This window comes from Plecotus auritus (assembly GCF_963455305.1).
Source record: "Plecotus auritus genome assembly, chromosome: 8".
In the NCBI taxonomy this organism is placed as follows: domain Eukaryota; kingdom Metazoa; phylum Chordata; class Mammalia; order Chiroptera; family Vespertilionidae; genus Plecotus; species Plecotus auritus.
This window is the reverse complement of record NC_137782.1, coordinates 31849966-31870329: the sequence shown is the minus strand read 5'-3', so window position 1 is coordinate 31870329 and position 20364 is coordinate 31849966. Positions and strand designations below refer to the sequence as shown.

General features: G+C 39.2%; 1 protein-coding gene across 1 annotated transcript in view; it reads left to right on the top strand.

Annotated features, from left to right (window-relative positions):
• The window catches only part of SEH1L (SEH1 like nucleoporin), a 29448-nt gene extending 11939 nt beyond the window's left edge, over nucleotides 1-17509 (top strand). The window contains exons 5-9 of the mRNA XM_080685881.1: nucleotides 4382-4480; nucleotides 8333-8473; nucleotides 10422-10579; nucleotides 13655-13805; nucleotides 15010-17509. Of these exons, the coding sequence (XP_080542007.1) occupies nucleotides 4382-4480; nucleotides 8333-8473; nucleotides 10422-10579; nucleotides 13655-13805; nucleotides 15010-15022 (562 nt within the window). The 3' untranslated portion in view covers nucleotides 15023-17509. The remainder of the gene's footprint in view (nucleotides 1-4381; nucleotides 4481-8332; nucleotides 8474-10421; nucleotides 10580-13654; nucleotides 13806-15009) is intronic.
• The last annotated feature ends 2855 nt before the right edge of the window (nucleotides 17510-20364 follow it).

The following is a 20364-nucleotide window of genomic DNA, read 5'->3' as shown; positions in this document are numbered from 1 at the left end:
AACCTCTTACTACATTTATCATTTGCGAATATGTTCTTCCATACCGTGGATTCCCTTTTCATTTTGATGATGGTTTCTTTTACTGTGCAAAAACTCTTTTAGTTTGATATAGTACCTTTTGTTTATTTTGTCCTTTGTTTCTCTAACCCTAGGAGATGTATTGGTGAAAATTCTGTTTAGTGAGATGCCTGAGATTTTTATTGCCTACATTTTCTTTTAAGATTGTCATGGTTTCTCATCTTATGTTTAAGTCTTTTATCCATTATGAGCTTATTCTTGTGTATGGCATCAGCTGATGGTCTAGTTGCATTCATTTGCATGTATCTGCCAGTTTTCTCAGCACCATTTATTGAGGAGACTGTCTTTCTTCCATTGTATGCTCTTGCCTCCTTTGTCAAATATTTGTTGACCGTAATGGCGTGGGTCGATTTCTGGGTTCTCTGTTTTGTCCATTGATCCATATTCCTGTTCTTGTGCCAATACCAGGCTGTTTTGATTACATTGGCTTTGTAGTATAGTTTGATATCTGGTATTGTGAAGCCTCCAACTTTGTTCTTTCTCAAGATTGCTGCGGCTATTCGGGGTCTTTTTTGGTTCCATATAGATTTTTGGAGTATTTTTTCTAGATCAGTGAAATATGCCATTGTTATTTTAATAGGGATTGCATTGAATCTGTAGATTGCTTTGGGTAGTATGGGCATTTTTAAAAATATATTTTTATTGATTTCAGAGAGGAAGGGAGAGGGAGAGAGAAGATAGAAACATCAATGATGAGAGAGAATCATTGATCGGCTGCCTCCCGCACACCCCCCACTGGGGATTGAGCCCGCAATCCTGCATATGGCCTGACTGGGAATTGAACCATGACCTCCTGGTTCATAGGTTGACGCTCAACCGCTGAGCCACACCTGCCAGGCTCCACTCTGATCTTTATTATTTCCTTTCTTCTACTTATTCTGGGCCTTTCTTGTTCTCTTTCTAAGTCTTTCAGTTGTAGGGTTAGATTTTTTATTTGAGCTTTTTCTTGCTTTTTTTTGAGGTAGATCTGTAATGCTATGAACTTTCGCTGTGTCCCAGAGATTTTGGATTGTTGTGTTCATTTTCATTTGTTCCCAGGAAATTTTTGATTTCTGCCTTGATCTCATTGATAATCCATTCATTGTTTAATATCAAGCTATTCAGTGTTTGAATGTTTTTGAGTTTCTTTTTATTGTAGTTGATTTCTAGTTTCATGCCATTATGATCTGAAAAGGTGCTTGATATGATTTCAATCTTCTTGAATTTGTTAAGACTTATTTTGTGTCCTATCGTGTGGTTTATTTTTGAGAAAGATCCATGTGCACTTGAGAAGAATGTGTATTCTGCTACTTTGGGATGAAATGCACTGTAAATATCAATTAAATCCATCTGATCTGCTGTATCCTTTAAGACCAGTATTTTCTTGTTGATTTTTTTGTCTGGAAGATCTATCCAGTGATGTCATTGTGATTGGTGTTCAAGTCCCCTTCTATGACTATATATTGCTATCAATCTCGCCCTTAAAGTCTTCCAAGTGATTTTTTATTTATTTAGGTGCTCCAACATTGGGTGTGTATATGTTTACAAAGGTTATTTTTTCTTGTTGGATAGATCTCTTTAGTATTATGTTAGTGTCTTTCTCTGTCTCTTATTATGCTCTTTGTTTTGAAGTCTATTGTCAGATATGAGTTTTGTTAGCCCAGCTCTTTTTCTTCTGTTAAATGCTCTGTTTTCTTTTTCAAAATATATTTTTATTGATTTCAGAGAGGAAGGAAGAGGGAGAGAGAGTTAGAAACATCAGTGATGAGAGAGAGAATCACCTGCACGCCCTCTACTGGGGATCGAGCCCACAACCCGAGCATGTACCCTTTACCAGAATTGAACCAGGGATTGAACCCTTTGGTCTGCAGGCCAACACTCTATCCACTGAGCCAAACCAGCTAGGGAATGTTCTGTTTTCTTTTTCTTTTTTTAAAAAATATATTTTTATTGATTTCAGAAAGGAAGGGAGAGGGAGAGATAGAAACATCAATGATGAGAGAGAATCATTGATCGACTGCCTCCTGCATGCCTCCTACTGGGGATCGAGCCCACAACCAGGGCATGTGCCCTTGACCACAATCAAACCTGAGACCCTTCAGTCCCCAGGCCGACGCTCTATCCACTGAGCCAAACCAGCTAGGGCCATGCTCTGTTATCATAATAGCTCACTCTTACCTAGAGGTTTGGCTAAGTTTCATCTAAGTAGGTGGGGTGGGTTAGCAAGATTTCTTTTCTTTTTTTTTTTTAAAATATATTCTATTGATATTTTACAGAGAGGAAGAAAGAGGGATAGAGAGTTAGAAACATCGATGAGAGAGAAACTTCGATCAGCTGCCTCCTGCACACCTCCTACTGGGGATGTGCCCGCAACCAAGGTACATGCCCTTGACCAGAATCAAACCTGGGACCTTTCAGTCCGCAGGCCGACGCTCTATCCACTTAGCCAAACCGGTTTTGGCAGCAAGATTTCTTTGTAGAGAGTGCTAAAATGCCAATACAGGAGGACTTGACTTTGGGGATGGAACACTTTATTTTGTTTCTTCTGGTCCCTCTTCCTGCCAGTTTTGGAGTACTACTTTATTTCAAGTTCTTCTCTCTCTTCTAAGTTCTACATCATCCCACTTGGATTCTTTCTCAGACTTTAGCCTAGAACAGAGTTAGCCACGAGCCTTGGGGGTCTTCTGATTGCAGTTCTTTAAATGAATCATTTCATGATTGCCCAATGACTCATTCCTATTGTTTGCATTTGTGCTTTGAAGATTCTGTGTCTCGCCTTTTGCTTCTTGTTTTTAGATTCTTCCAAATTTCTTCCTTTTTGATGGCACATTCTGATTTCTAGCACTGTTGTGGTGTTACTCTTTCATCGTTTCCATCGAACTTTAGGAGGGAGGAGGAGTTGTGGATGATCAGCCTACCATATATAGGTAGCTGGGTGGTTTTTCTCACTGTTTGAGTCATATTTGGAAAACAGCCTAAATGTGAACATCTTATTTCTGGATGTACAAATGAGTTAATTCCCAATTTACCTTTTAACCAGATGTTTTATAATTTGACTTAAAAATGTTTTAAAAGATACTTTAATACCTTTAGAATATGTTATTGTAAATATACTTTTAGTCCTTGCTCAAATATTTAACATGGTTAAAAAGAAAAAGTTATATTTATAGAACATTAAAAAAGAGTTTGTGCCCGGCTGGTGTGGCTCAGTGGTTAAGCATTAACCTATGAACCAGGAGGTCATGGTTTGATTCCTGGTCAGGGCACATGCCCGGGTTGTGGGTTTGATCCCGAGTAGGGGGCCTGTAGGAGGCAGCCAATTGATGATTCTCTCTCATCATTGACATTTCTATCTCTCTCTTCCTCTCCATTCCTCCCTCTAAAATCAATAAAATATATATTTTTTAAAAAGAGAGTTTGTGAGATAAAGAAATTACTGTGGAATTTACATCTCCTTGAATGGTCAAGAAATATTATAAACAACTTGTAATTTTATTTTATTACCATAGAACTTTGCCATTTACTTGGTATTTTCTTAGGTTAGGTAACTTGATTCATTATCAATAGCTTTAGTAATAAAGAACTAAACGTGTGTTTTTTTATTAACACATTTTTTTTTCAGCCTTGAGTTGTCAGATCACAATACCAAGGTCAAAGATTAAATAAGGTTGTCATGTTCATTGAGATATGACTTAATCTGGATGAGGGAGGCAAAGGAAATCAATACATAGGTAATTAGATATTTAATTGAATAGAAATAAATAATTTAGCCTAGAATTTAGTAGAGTTCATTATCTTATTGCTTATCTTTTTGCTTTTTAAAATGAGTCTAGAGAAAAAAATGACATTTGGGAAGCATGTGAGCATGCCTTCTTGAGGGGTTTCTTCTTTTTGTTTAAGCAACTTAAAATCTTTTTGTCATAAATTTGATCACCATAAGGTTACTTTTCATTCCATAGTTAATGACCAAATCTTTCAGGAAGAAAAATTTGAAGACCTTGTAGGTGTTTTGTTTTTTGATCTACTGAATGCCTGAAACCTTTTTTTTTGTGGAAAAAAGCTACTTTTTTTTCTTTTTTTTTTTTTTAGCAGTAATAAAATGTGGTAAAAACAATGCAACAGGATGGTAGCCATGGTCTCCATCCTGAGCAATCTCAAGGACACACTCCCAAGGTGTTGCTGTGTTGAATGTATGGCAGGGATTTAATCATAGTCTTGCTTACTTGAACGTTCTAGAGCTGCTGGATGCTAGCTTTTTAAATTCTCTGAATTAAATATAATAATTTAATCATTATGTGAAATATTTTTTGCTTTTTATTTCTAGCTCTCGTGCTCATTCCCCCATGATAGCTGTTGGAAGTGATGACAGTAGTCCAAATGCAATGGCCAAAGTTCAGATTTTTGAATATAATGAAAACACCAGGTCAGTATTGCTTTTGTTAAGTATTGTTCCAAATTGCATTTTAATAATGTTAGCTTTTTATTTTTTTATTTTTTTATTTTTTTATTTATTTTTTTTTTTAAAGATTGCATCAGGGCTTTATTTATTTATTTTTAAATATATTTCTTTACTGATTTCAGAGAGGAAGGGAGAGGGAGAGAGAGATAGAAACATCAATGAGGAGAGAGAATCATGGATCGGCTGCCTCCTGCACGCCCCCTATTGGGGATTGAGCCCACAACCCGGGCATGTGCCCCTGGCCGGAATCGAACCTGGGACCCTTCAGTCCGCAGGCTGACGCTCTATCCACTGAGCCACACCGGCTAGGGCTAATGTTAGCTTTTTAAAATGTTTAATTTTCAAAAGTGTTATTCCTTTATTTATTAGCTGAGTTATATATTATTTATTACATACTTACTAATTTCCTATGATATGCCATGTTCTGTGATAGACTATCCTATATAATAAAAGCCTAATAGGCTAAGTGTCCGTTTATTTGACCAGTCCACCAGTCACTATGACGCGCACTGACCACCAGGGGGCGGACACTCGGACTGGTAGGTTAGCTTGCTGCTGGGGTCTGGCTGATCAGGACTGGGCGAGATGGGCCGGACATGCCCTGGAGCCCTCCCGCGGTCCCTCCTTGGCCCCGATCATGCACCGGTGGGGTCCCTCGGCCTGGCCTGCGCCCTCTCACAATCTGGGACTCCTCAGGGGATGTCCACAGTCCAGGCCGAGGGACCCCACTGGTGCATGATTCCATGCACCAGGCCTCTAGTGATAATATAAAATTGAATGATACAGATGACAAGGTAATTGATTTCCCAGTATGTACCAGCTTGCAAGGAAAACAAGCAAACAAAAAAGTAAAAAAAATGGTGATGTATTTTATAAACCAGGAGAATCAGGATATTAAGAGTTTACACCTAGGGGGAGGCAGCCAGGAAAGTTCCCCCAAAGACAGACCTATAGGATGAGTAGAAGTTAGTCAAAGAGGGCAAAACATTTCAGATGGAGAAAACTGCATGTGATAAGGTCCATGAACAAGAGAGCATATATATATATATGTATATACACACACGCGCGCGCGCGCGCACTAGAGGCCCGTTGCATGAGGATTCGTGCAGTAGACCTTCCTTCCTCTGGCTGCCGGCACCAGTTTTTCTCCAGCACCCAGTACCCAGGCCTTCGCTCTGGCCGCAGTGAAGAAGCCAAGCCTCTTCATTCTTCAGCCTTCAGTCTTTAGTTTTCGCTTGGGCCAGAGCCTCAGTCTTCGCTCTGCACCTGCATATGCAAATTAACCCGCCATCTTTGTTGGGTTAATTTGCATATTCCTGATTGGCTGTTGGTTGTTGCGGAGGTACAGTCAATTTGCATATTTCTCTTTTTTTTTATTGTATTTACACATTTTTTTTTAAACCTAATTGTGATTTTTTAAAAATATATTTTATTGATTTTTTACAGAGAGGAAGGGAGAGGGATAGAGAGCTAGAAACATCGATGAGAGAGAAACATCGATCAGCTGCCTCCTGCACACCCCCCACTGGGGATGTGCCCGCAACCAAGGTACATGCCCTTGACCGGAATCGAACCCGGGACCCTTCAGTCCGCAGGCCGACGTTCTATCCACTGAGCCAAACCGGTTTTGGCGTTACATATTTTTTTTAAAGATATTTTTATTTATTTTAGAGAGGAAGGGAGGGAAAGGGGAGAGAGATAGAAATCAGTGATGAGAGAGAATCACTGATTGGCTGCCTCCTGCACACCCCCCACTGGGGACCGAGCCCACAACTCAGGCATGTGCCCTTGATTGGAACTGAACCTGCGACTCTTCAGTCTGCAGGCCAATGCTCTATCCACTGAGCCAAACCAGCTAGGGCTGGATGTGAATTATTGATCAACTGCCTTCTACTGGGGATCTAGCCCACAACCTGGGCATGTGCTTTGACAGGGAATTGAACCGTGACCTCCTGATTTCATAGGTTGATGCCCAACCACTGAGCCACAGTGGCCAGGCTCTAGAAGCATCTTACCAAGATTTTTCATCGGGTCCTGTTTCCAGAATTGGGTCATTTGCTCAGGTTTTAGCTGCAAAAAGGAGTCAGCATGTGTCTGGCATTTTCTGCATCTAGAATGACGGGGAAGTGGCATTGGGTAGATAACAATGTCTGTATGTATGTCTGGAGGTAGTAGTGGGGAGGGATTGACTTAGGAAGTTATTAGACCTTTTCAAGTTTAGCTATTGGATTTCTTGGGGTCTGGTTCTTTGAAATAAGAGTTGTTTGAAGGTTCTTAATAGATTGAACATGGTACACGGAGGACATGTGATAATGGATTATATAGCATTCATTTATTAATGCACCATTTAGTACATAGGAAACATCAAATTAACCAGTATATTGGATATTTTTATTTCTATTGCTGAATGAAAATATTAATTCAGACCTGGCCTTGATAAATGATACAAATAAGTGTCCTGCATTTATATAGGTTACAGAGCACTTTCACACATATTATGAAATTTGAATGCTAACAACCATCTTATAGGTAGAGGAGGTAGCTTTTATATTAGCACCATTTCCCAAATGTAGAAAGTGAGACCAATAAAGTAAAATGACTAGTCCAAGGTCAAAAAGAGGAGTCAGGACCACATAGTAAAGCAAGGGTATATGTAAGATTGTTCAGGGTGATCAATATAGGGTGAAAAGAGGTCAAGGAAGGAACCTCGAAGTGCATACTAGCTTGGAGGTATTTCAGAAAGAATGTTGTGATGAAAAGAAGGCCAAGTAGAGAATGCTGGGAACACAAATACACTGTGAGGTGAAAGTAGGTTTACAGTTGTAATTATGGAAAACACAGAGTTTATTCTTGTATTTACTAATTGTTTTATTATTTTCCATACAAACAACTGTAAGCCTACTGTTGCCACACCCTGTATTTCAGTGGGGAGTGGTGGAAGCTAACCCCTCTTTAACACACACTACTTCAGTTCTATCCCTGATAGCCATTTGAAGACAGAAAGAAGTAATAGAAAAATCTGATATGCTGTCTCCTTCATTGTCTTGTTCTTTATTTGCAGATATAAAAATAGAATAGTAAGGATAAAGTAGCCTTTGGTATAGCTCCTTTATCACCACTAAAAAAAACCCCACTCAATTCCTGTTGTTATCAGCTTTGCTTTTTTATTTACACTCAAATATTTAAGAAATTCAATTATCCTTTTTAAAAATAATTCAAGACCTCATTTTAATTAAGTTTTTCTTAAAGTTTTCTAAATTAAATTTAAAAAATCAACAGAAGAAACCTGGGAAGTTTTATAAGTTTCCTAGGGCTACAATAACACATCACTACAAAGTGGTGGCTTAAAACAAATTTATTCTTAGATTTCTGGAGTCCAGAAGTCTGAAATCAAGGGGTTGTCAGGACTGTGCTTCTTCTAAAATACTTCCTTGTCTCTTCAAGCTTCTAGTGGCTGCAGGAGTTCCTTGGTGTGTGGCAGCTAACTCCAATCTCTGCCTCTTTCTTCATATGTTCGTATTCTTTATATGTCTTTCCTCTCTGTACTTTATAAGGGCATTCAACATTGGATTTAGGGCCTACTCTAAATCCAGGTGATGCTCTCATCCCCAGATTCTTAGTTATATCTGCAAAGACCCTTTTTTCAAATTAGGTTACACGCACAATTCAAGTGTTTAGGACTTGGACATACTACGTACTGCAGATGTAAACATTCATTGTGAGCAATATAAAAATAATTGAGGTATGTCAACATGTGGATTTAAGAATTTTTTATTTCCGGAATTTTTAACGTAAAATTGTTTGTTTGTTCATTAGGAAATATGCAAAAGCTGAAACCCTCATGACAGTTACTGATCCTGTCCATGATATTGCATTTGCTCCAAACCTGGGAAGGTCTTACCACATTCTGGCCATAGCAACCAAGGATGTGAGAATTTTTACATTAAAGCCTGTGAGGTGAGTTTTTGAAACAATTACTAATTTAAAAGTGTTCTTAATTATTTTCATTTGTGGAGGAGAGTATAGAGGCAACTGTGATCTGAAGAATGTATTCTTTAGTGAACATTTCATCTTAATTACAGTCCAACCTTGGTTCTAGAACATCTCCCATCTTGAACAATTCATTCCTCAACCCGACAACCCTTTCATGCTGATACCTGTATGATCAGTTATCCCTCTCTCAGGCTACAAAAGAGAGTATGCGAGTATGAGTCAGTTTATTGCTAAACTTCACATTGTTAACATCTCAGGAAATTGTGCTGTGAATACTTCTGTGTTTTATGGTTTTTGTTGCTGCTTATTATTACTAAATTTTCATTTTTTACTGTGCATTTCCTTTTTATAAATTTTCACTTACATTTCATGTCCTTTTTGTTTTAAAGTGTTTATTTATAGATTAAACAGTACATTAGACATGTACTGCATATAAGAAAGGTTAAAATAGGGAATCATTTGTGGGTCTGGAATGGATTAATTCAATATACATTATTTCTAATGGGAAAAAATGATTTGGTTTCAGACAGCTTTCCAGAATGAATTAAGTTCAAGAACCGAGGTTCTACTGTATGTTTTATTTAGACTGATACTAACAATGAATTAGATCCTCTGAATATAATTGGTATTCTATAAATGTTTGAATGAAGGTGGTTGTCTAAGGGAAAATTAAATTAACACTGAGACATTCTTTTGAATAACCTTTTAGCTTTAATTTTGGAACTGTGAGTTTGTCATTTTTTCCTTCCTTCTATTCTTCTCTTCCTACTGCTTTATTTTCTTTTCAATCCTCATTCAAGGTTATATTTATTGATTTTATTTTATTTATTTTTAAAATATATTTTATTGATTTTTTTACAGAGAGGAAGGGAGAGGGATAGAGAATTAGAAACATAAATGAGAGAGAAGCATCTATCAGCTGCCTCCTGCACACCCCCTACTGGGGATGTGCCCGCAACCAGGGTACATGCCCTTGACCGGAATCCAACCTGGGACCTGCAGTCCGCAGGTCAACGCTCTATCCACTGAGCCAAACTGGTTAGGGCTGTTTATTGATTTTAGAGAGAGAGGAAGGGGAAAGGGGAAGAGAGAGAAATACCCATGTGAAAGAATACCTGATTGGTTGCCTCCCAGACAGGTGTCCTGACTGGGTATTCAACCCACTACCTAGGTATGTATATGCCCTGATGGGGAATTGAACCAGGAACCTTTTGGTGTGTGGGCAATGATCCAGCCATCTGAGCCTTCTGTCTGGGCTCCTACTACTTTTCTTTTAAAATGAGTTATTTCATCTATTTTATTCCTCTACTTTGGGGGAATAAAATCCTCTTTCATTGTATTTTCTATGAAATAGTCTCTCATTATCTTTTATGTGGTGGGATCACGCCAGGTATTGGAGAGTCAACTGAACATTACACAAGTCAATGAGCTAATGGGGGGAGGGTATGGGTATGCACATTATTATAAAATAACTAGAGGCCCAGTGCACAGATTTGTGCACCAGTGGGGTCCCTCAACTGGCCTGCAGGGATTGGGCCAAAACTGGCTCTTCGACATCCCACAGGGGTCCCAGATTGCGAGAGGGTGCAGGCCAGGCCGAGGGACCCAATCATGGCCTGGGAGGGACTGTGGGAGGGCTCCAAGGTGTGTTCAGCCCATCTCGCCCAGTCCCAATCAGTCGGACCCCAGCATCAAGCTAACCTACTGGTGGAACGTCTGCCCCTTGGTGGTCAGTGCACGTCATAGCAACTGGTGGAACAGTTGAACGAACGGTCGGACACTTAGCATATTATATAGGATATGGTAAGTAGGTGAGGCCATTTATATGTTTCTTTGTTTAGATAGTTGTTTTTTGTGTGTGTGTGTGTAAACCTGTTTGCAGAATTTCTCAGGAAAATATTTTTGTTAACAGGAAAGAACTTACTTCCTCTGGTGGACCAACAAAATTTGAAATCCATATAGTGGCTCAGTTTGATAATCACAATTCTCAGGTTTGGCGAGTGAGTTGGAATATAACAGGAACAGTGCTAGCATCTTCAGGCGATGATGGCTGTGTAAGATTATGGAAAGGTAAGATTTCGATGAAGAATTATTGGCTTATGTTGCTGCTTTAGAATTTTCACTTAGAAATGTAAACTAAGTATTTTGAAAAAAATTATCTTTCCATAGCTACTTTTAAATTATGTCTTATGTTAATTTATTTTGAACCTTTATCGGTTTACCTAGTTCAAAGCAGTTAAAGACTAATTGAATTGTTTTTAAGATTCTGCGTGGAATAAAGCAACTTTTTATGTATATACTAGAGGGACGGTGCATGAAATTTGTGCACCGGGCGGCGGGGGCGTGCCCCTCAGCCCAGCCTGCACCCTCCCTCTCCAATCTGGGACCCCTCGAGGGATGTCCGATTGCCCGTTTAGGCCCGAGGTGGGATTGGGCCTAAACAGGCAGTCGGACATCCTTCTCATAATCCAGGGCTGCTGGCTCCCAACCACTTGCCTGTCGGCCTGCCTGATTGCCCCAATCGCTTCTGCCTTCCAGCCTGATTACCCCCTAACCACTCCCCTGCCAGCCTGATCGACTCTTAACTGCTCCCCTGCCGGCCCGATTGCCCCTAACTGCCCTTCCCTGCAGGCCTAGTCGCCCCTAACTGCCCTCCTCTGCCGGCCCGGTCACACCTAACTGCCCTCCCCTGCAGGCCTGATCGCCCCCAACTGCCCTCCCTTGCAGGCCTGGTCCCTTCCAACTGCCCTCCCCTGCTGGCCATCTTGTGGTGGCCATCTTGTGTCCACCTGGGGGTGGGCATTTTGTGTGTTGGAGTGATGGTCAATTTGCATATTACCTCTTTATTATATAGGATACTAGAGACCTGGTGCACAGATTCGTGCACTGGTGGGGTCCCTCAGCATGGCCTGCACCCTCTCCAATCTGGGACCCCTTTGGGGATGTCCAACTGCCGGTTTAGACCTAATCCCTGTGGCTTTGTCCGGAAGGTCTCCCGGTCTAATTAGCATATTACCCTTTTATTAGTATAGATATTTTATTGATTTCAGAGAGGAAGAGGGAAAGAGAGAGAGAGATTTAGAAACATCAATGATGAAAGAGAATCATTGATCGACTGTCTCCTGCACACCCCCCATGGGGATCTAGCCCACCATCTGGGCATATGCCCTAATTGGGAATCGAACCGTGATCTCCTGGTTCATAGGTTGATGCTCAAGCACTGAGCAACATGGGCCGCGCAACAAAGCAACTTTTAAAACTGAAAGTAACTGTTTTGCACTATCTCTAAAATACTGTTTGTTATATGTGTAACTTGTGCAAACTCAGGATAGGATTAGAGTTATCTCTTACTTTATTAAATAATTGCTATTAATAGGAGAAAATCCAACATATTCCTCACTTTCCCCCTGCAACTCCCAAAAGTTCAAGAATTTGGGATCCACTGATTCTAAAGTTTCTTACAAATGCTCTAGTCAGTGTTTTCCCATACCTTGGATCCAAAATGGTAAGTTAGTTCATTTACCCTGAACAGTTATTGTTCCCAAAATGCAGTTTGGCTAAGTCAGTTTTAGGCTGTGGTAGAAGTAGCCCAGACTTCCCTTTCTAAAGTATAATTTGATTTCACAGGCTTTGATGTCCTTTTCTGCCTCCGGGCTTTAGTGAGACCACCCAGGTCCACCCCAGCAGGCTCCCTAACTTGGGTTTCCTTGGGTTCAGTGTCTCCAGTGACCAGTTTTGCATTCAAAGAATTAAGCCATTTTGGATAAGCCACTCAAACCCAAAGGTTTTGTTTCCTACATCCATCTCTGAGGACATTAGGTACCCACTTGAGTTATCCTATCTAATAAAAGAGTAATATGCAAACTAACCATCACTCTGCTACACCCACAAGCCACGCCCTCAAAGCCAATCAGGAGCGAATATGCAAATAAACCCAACCAAGATGGCTACGGCCACAGAGAGCAGGAGGGAGGCTTGGGTTTCCCCGGCAATGGAGGAAGCCAAGCTTTCCGCCTGCCCTTGCCGGCCTAGGCCTCCATTCAAGGCTACAAAGTTTCAATGATAGAAGATACATAAATCCAAACACAAAAGGTAGCAGCCATGGAGCTGGAAAGAGCAGGAGGCTAGGGTTGACCCTGGCGATGGAGGAAGCCAAGCTTTCTGCACACCCTGGCCAGCCCAGGCCTCTGCTTAAGGCTACAAAGTTTCAATTATAGAAGATACATAAATCCCAATAAAAATGGCTGCAGCCACAGAGTGAGCAGGAGGCTTGGCTCCACTCCAGGCTACAAAGTTTCAATTGTAGAAGATAAATAAACCCCAGATACCAGGGCCTCCACTTGGGTCGCCAGGGGGCGTGGCCGGCCTGCAAACCACTACAGGCCCCTCGCCCAGGCCACCCCACGCCCCAAGGGAACCCCCACCCTGATCCGGGACACCCTTCAGGCAAACCAGCTGGCCCCCACCCATGCACCAGGCCTCTATCCTATCTAATAAAAGAGTAATATGCAGATTGACCATCACTCCAACACACAAGATGGCTGCCCCCATGTGGTCAAAGATCCTGCCCCCATGTGGACACAAGATGGCCACCACAAGATGGCCAGCAAGGGAGGGCAGTCGGACATCCCTCAAGGGGTCCCAGATTGGAGAGGGTGCAGGCTGGGCTGAGGGACACACACCCCGTGCACGAATTTCGTGCACTGGGCCTCTAGTACTTGCATAACCATTTGACAATTCCATTACCCTACGTATACATGTAATTGAAACTTGTTATAATGAAGATAAATGATTTATCTTGATATTAACTTAATGTAATAATGTGGCAGCTTAGAGAATTATCTTCGAGGAAGGGAAATGGGAGGTGAAAGATTTATTTGTTAAATTAGTAATTCTTTTAAGACTTTAAAAAGTAATTATTAAAATTCAGTGTTTTGTATTTTAAAATGTCTTTAACATTTATTCTGACTGACACTTGTTAAAATGTTAAAATGTCTTTAACATTTATTCTGACTGACTGACACTTGTCCTACGAGCCTGTAGGACACTTGTTTCTTTAATTATAGTTTAAGGACATGAACATAGATTTGTGCCCTTGAGCATAGATATTAATCTTATTAATGTATTTGACCATTTTCCTTTCAGCTAATTATATGGACAATTGGAAGTGTACTGGTATTTTGAAAGGTAATGGGAGCCCTGTCAATGGGAGTGCTCAGCAGGGAAACCCAAATCCTTCCCTAGGTTCAAATATCCCAAATCTTCAAAATTCATTAAATGGATCTTCTGCTGGCAGGTAGGCTGTTTTATGGGAAAACTAGAAATTATTTTATTTTTAAATCATTCTCGTAGCCATACTAAAGGTGTGTTATTTCATGTATTTTAAGACTGAAGTAAGAAATTTACCTAGTCATAATTTTACTTAGTGATGATATTTACAGGTAGGTTGTGAGGCCATACAAACAAAATTATATTATGAAATTTAGGTAAAGAGGAAATATGGGATAATACTGAGGATTTTAGCCATAGATTATTAGTGTGCTAGTACTGCTGGCAGTGTAGCCTTTGAATCGGGTCAAACTGAAATCTTAAATAAAATAAATTAAGGCTTTGTAGAAGAGAGTAAGTTAATTTTTTTTTTGTTTAAAATGTTAATGGGAATTATAAGAAAAATTCTGAGTACTTGATTTTTTTAGAATTTTTAACATTTTAGATTGTTACTGATCTTAATAAAGAATATTTGATGTGATCTAAAGAGTCATACTGTTGTTTTCGTATTCAAATTTTAAATATGTGAATTTGTATGGTAAAATTATTTTAATATGCTTTTGTGTATAATTTGGAATATTCAGGAACTTCAAAGCACAGCCTTAACAAACTGTCCTGTGGTTATCCTGTTGTCATCTTAAATAAAAGAAGAGAATTGTTTTTAAAAATTTCTCAACTATTCTTATATTGTTATATATATATATTTTTTTAATATATATATATTTTTATTGATATTTCACAGAGAGGAAGGGAGAGGGATAGAGAGCCAGAAACATCAATGAGAGAGAAACATCCATCAGCTGCCTCCTGCACACCTCCCACTGGGGATGTGCCCGCAACCAAGGTACATGCCCTTGACCGGAATCGAACCCGGGACCTTTCAGTCCACAGGCGGATGCTCTATCCACTGAGCCAAACCGGTTTCGGCTATTGTTATATTTTTATAAAGAAGTCCTGTTATTTGATTTTGAGGTTTAAGTATTTGCATGGAAATAATTTCAGGTTACCATAGAAGATATCAGGTTATAAAGATGGTTCCAGAAGCAAAGGATACTAGTATAAATTAAAAGGAAAAAACACAAAAATCTAGTTTTTGGTTGTTGCTTGTATTGCATATTTTCTTTTGTAAAGAGCTTTGAAAGTTTGAAATTTGTTCTTACTGTGCTAATACCCATGTGTGTTAGATCTGTGATGCATTTTCCCTTCTCCAATTGTATTATGTCCTTTAACAGAAAGCACAGCTGAGTACCAGCTAACTGGAGTAACTTTGCTGTTTTGCTGCTTGTTGCATGCACACAGGAATGGAAAGCAAGCTCCTTTTCCCCTTCCCCAGCGCCATTTGACCTCTTCCAAGATACACCAGCAGCCTGCTTACTACTAAACTGCAATCCAAAAAGCTTCTAAAAATACAGTATATATCTTTTTTTCTTTTTGTATTAGCCAGTTTATTGACACTATATGAAACTTTTGAATATAAATGGAGAGGCTTTTTGTTGAGACATTGTCACCAAAACAATTTTTGGAAATGTTCCTGAAATTAACATGGGTTTTTAAAATGAAAAGGATTTATTACCACCCTTATAAGTAGTTGGGAGGAGGGAAAATATAACTTTATTCCAATTGGAGAATAAAGGTTTATTTCTTTTGTTTTTCTAAAACAGTAAGCTAAAATGATGAATTTTTATAATTTTAATTTGAAGATTGAATAAATATTTTTCATAAAGATTGTTTTGAGTGCTAATCTGTTTGCCTTTTGTAGAATTGGTTTAAACATGATATTCAGTACAACTCTCATTTCTTTGTAATATTTTTAAAATATTAGTAAAGGTGGAGAAAAGTGTTAGTAAAATGAAACTGTACAGTTTGTAGCCAAATTAAATATTTGGTATTGCATCATTTATAATTTGGTAGTACAATTAAAACACCTTTGTAAGTTTTTGATTCATATTCACTAAAGAGATAAATGTTTCTTTTATGTGCTTGTATATATTTATGGTTTAAATTTCCTTCAAGTCAAAATTTGGAAACATACTATAAGAGAAGCAGTTGAAATTTTGCTGACATTGTGCATGCACATTAACTTCCACATTCCTTGTCCCTGAATTTTCTTAATTTAGTTGGCTGCTTAATGTAGTTAATATCTTATAGAATTGTGACCTTGAAGACAAAGCCATAAATTTTTGTTTGCTAAAGTGCATAATTATTATGGGTAAGTTATAATGAAATGTCAGAATAACAGCAATAGGACATATTCTTTGAGCCCTTTTAGTTATCAAAATTTTGTACTATTGTAAGGATTTGCAGCAAACCAACTAAGAGTATTCAGAGATTGTATTTCTTTGAAAGTATGTTGCAATAACTGGCTATACTTTGTGAAAGTATATTTGAATTGGTTTTCAGTATCATGTTTGCATTAAAAAATGTGAAATATGTGCCAGCTGCTACTACAAATGAAGCGTTACTTAAAATAAATTAAGAGCTTATTAGATTTGTAAATTTACAGGATAGCATCAAATGTTTCTGAGAGGTTAGAAAATGTTTTAAATTATATAATTGTCTTTTTTGTAACATTCATGCTGGTAATTTTTTTAACATTTTAAGTTTAACAGATTGTAGTTTTTTCTTTCAAGTTTCTGTACTTGCTTAGGCAAGCGTGATTTGCGTAAGGGTCTTGATTTTTGCATAATATTATGTTCTGTTAGTTTGGCATGAATCTATTAAAGCTATTCCCCCCCGGCATTTGTTTTTTCCTCTTTGGTTCTTTTTGTATTTACTACTTTTCTCTTTTTCTTTTTCTGTTGTTTTGTTTTGGTGTCTTGTTCCTGTCTTCATTTTTTCAGGTATTTCTTTCCCCTTCTGGATTCCCCACAGGCTCGATCGAGATGGTGCAATTATGCCCAGCTTCTTCCTTCTCCTCCTCCTCCTCCTCCTTCCTCTCTTTCTCCTCTTCTGGTCGAGCACTCTTGCGATGCTGACACTGCTAACCTCCAGTATCCTCACCCATGCAGACAATCTCTGTCTAGGCCTCTTAATCCCTTCACTGAGAATGAAGGGGTTTAAAACATTGGCTTAACACTTAAAGGCTTTATTTCAATGCTTGTAGATGCTTTCATTCTAGCTGCTTTTTGTTTTTCTTCACTTTTCTTTCAGAAGATTTTTCTAATATAGGGTCTGTCTTGCATGTATTACAGTGTTTGGAACCTAAACGTGTTTGTGCTTCTGCATCAAAGGAATATTTCTTCATTGGTTGATAACCTTTGATGAAATGAGATATGTATAAGTAACATTCAACTGTGAGAATTATACCCACTAACTGACTTGAAAGTGCCTGTTCTGTAAATTTTACTTTGAACTGCTACCATGATGTTAAGTTTCTTATGGTTTGTCATATTGGTTAATGTGAAAGCATATCATTATAAAGTTCACTCTGCCTTTGATACATATTAAGAAATATGCTTTTAATTTTATAGGTTAATATTGAAACTGACCAGTTTGTAAAATAAATCATTCCTGTGTATAAAGCAGCAAAACATAATATGGACTGTTTGGTCTTTTTATTAAACAAAGGAACTTGTTTTTATTACCTATAATTGCTGTTTAAAGCTATTGTAATTATTCTCCAAGTAGATTATTTAATAAAATATATTTTAAATATATGAATCTGTTGCCTTATAAAAATAAAATGTATTCTTTTTGACAGTTGGTAAAGCTTGTTGCTAAAAAATATAATCCAAATAATAAAAAAATTAGAGGATGGGTATGACATTTATTCAAAAGGTAGAAAGTCAGTATGTAGACTGACATGTAGAAATGACACATACTGACTTTCAATCTAATTAGACATTAGATTATTTTCTTTCTCTTTAATATTTTATTATTGAATTTATTGGGGTGAAATTGGTTAATAAAATTATATAAGTTTCAGAGGTTAGATTATTTTCTAAAATGATACTTTCAAAATTTGAAAACAATCCTATATAATAGACCCTAATATGCAAATTGACCAAATGGTGAACGACCAGTCACTATGACGCACACTGACCACCAGGGGGCAGACGCTTAATGCAGGAGCTCCTGCCGTTGAGTGTGTCTGTACCCCAAGAGGGAGGTGATGGGGGGGGCGGGGCCGGCCAGCGAGCGGCGCCAGGCCACCAGCCAAGGTGGGTGCCAGCAGGGCCCCCTGATCGCCCTGCTGGTTGCCCCACAGATCAGCCCTGATCGCCAGCCAGGCCTAGGGACCCTACTCTATATATTGGGAACAGTCTCTTAGATTTAAAAATTCAAACCTGGCAAGGCTACTCTAACACTGGAAAAACAGGAGGATGAAGTGATGACATTCATGGACTCTGGCTTGCACATTTTGTGGTCAGGCCTGATTCTGACACTGATAACTGTGTGACAAAGCCAATTCCTTAACTTCTCTTTCTTCAGTTTTTTCACCCCTAAGATGGAGAAAATGGTACTATTGCCTCAGAAGGATCGTGTTATGTACTACTATTTATAATCGGCAAAAAAATGTAGCTGGCCATACACAGCAAGATGCCTTTCACTTGTATGAAAAGTATGGTCACTGGTGCATGCAGCATCCCGGGTTGCAAGAGCGATGTCTGACTGCCGGTTTAGGCCTGATCATGATGTCAGACATCTCGAGGGGTCCCAGGTTGTGAGAGGGCGCAGGTCGGGCTGAGGGACCCCCGTGCACGAATTTCATGCACGGGGGCGGGTGGTCCCTCAGCCTGGCCTACACCCTCTCACAGTCTGGGACACCTCGGGGGATGTCCGCCTAAGCCAGCAGTCATACATCCCTCTTGCAATCGGGGGCTCTCGCAGTCCGGGACCCCTTACTCCTTACCGCCTGCCTGCAGTGGAGGTGGGAGAGGCTCCCACCACCGTCACTGCCCTTGCCAGCTGTGAGCCCGGCTTCTGGCTGAGCGGCGCTCCCCCTGTGGGAACGCACTGACCACTAGGGGTCAGCTCCTGCGTTGAGCATCTGCCCCCTGGTGGTTAGTGTGTGTCATAGCAACCGGTCTTTCATCCGTTTGGTTGATTTACATATTAGAGTTTTATATAGGATGATGATTAAAACTGGGACTAGTAATATTCTATTTGGTTCCATTTTCTCAGGAATTATCAAGGATAACTTCCTTCAGGGCTAGAGCAAGATGTAATTTGAGAAGCATTTCAAATGTGTCTATTAGTTAATCACATATAGGTGATAGTTATCACCATATGTTATAATTTATAATATAATTTTCAGACACCTTTTCTATGAATAGTGTCATATCCCTAGAACTTAACATGCAAAAGATAAACAGCTGATAAGATATAATGTATTAATTTTAACTTCAGGTACGTTTGAGTTTTGTTGTGTGTAGTTGTTAAAATGTTTTGTCTGTAAAGTTATAGCATTCTAATATAAGAAAAAAAATCCTTTCTAATAATTCTCAAATGTCTTCTGTTAAAGGACTTTAGACCTATAGACGGGTTTAGGTTCAAAACAACGGGTCTAACTTAAGGCTAAATCTGGCTCAGAATTAAGAATTCATTCATATCTTTGAGATTTCAATCATAGAGGTGCCTGGGGTTAAAATGGGATAATGAATTGAGACAGATTCTCCAATTTAGTGAATAGTGAGCATCTATGTGCAAGATATGTGCTAAACATTGCAATATGTAAAAAATAGGAAGGTAGTCTGCACACAAAACTCATACTAGTGGGAGAAGGTATTTGTAGGATTTACAAAACATAACGAGGATTCAGCCTTAATAATAAAGGTTGAAACAGTATAGTAGGCATAAAAGCAAGTGATTTGTTTGAACTGGCAAGGTTTGGAAGTGATGTAGCATTTCAATAGGTGCAGTAATTGAAATGGAGGAGGATAGGAGTTCCAGGATGATGGCTTAGGAGGGGAAAGAGGACAAGGGTGTGTTCAGGCAACAGAATAAAAGAGTAAAGTTCCTTTAGGGAGCTAGTGGGAGATTAATCTGGAATCATACCTTGTCACATTGTAGGAGGCTTTGGATATTGGCAGCTGAAGTGTTACCACTTAAAGCACTTGGTAAAGGCAAGCTATGGGAGAGGCCTGCCTTTTCTTAACTGGATGGGCATCACTTCTAATTCCCTGGAAGGAACCAACGGCCATGTGGCTTCTGCAAGCTCTGCTCAATGTCTAGGAGATTTGGAATTCCCTCTGAGTCCTATTTTGCCTTTTGAGTTGGCAAGTAACATTAGATAATAGCTAATATTTGTTGAGTACCTCCATGTGCTATTGCTCTTCTAGATACCTTATGTAGGATTATGATTAATCCTGACAATAAACCTCTGGGGCAGGTGCTTGAATAACCCCCATTTTACAGATCAGGAGAACTGGCAGGTGAAAACCGTTTGCCCAAGGCTGCACAGCTAGCAAATGAGCCAGGATTGAGATCTAAGCAGTATGGCATCAGAGTGTAGGCTCTCCTGCCTGCAGATACTTTGGATTGTAGATCCCTGTCACCAGAGTCTTGCTGGGTGTTGTGGGGAGATCTTTGGTCAAGTCAATGTAAGAAACATTCAAACCTGTGAAGAATTTTTGTGAGTTTATTTG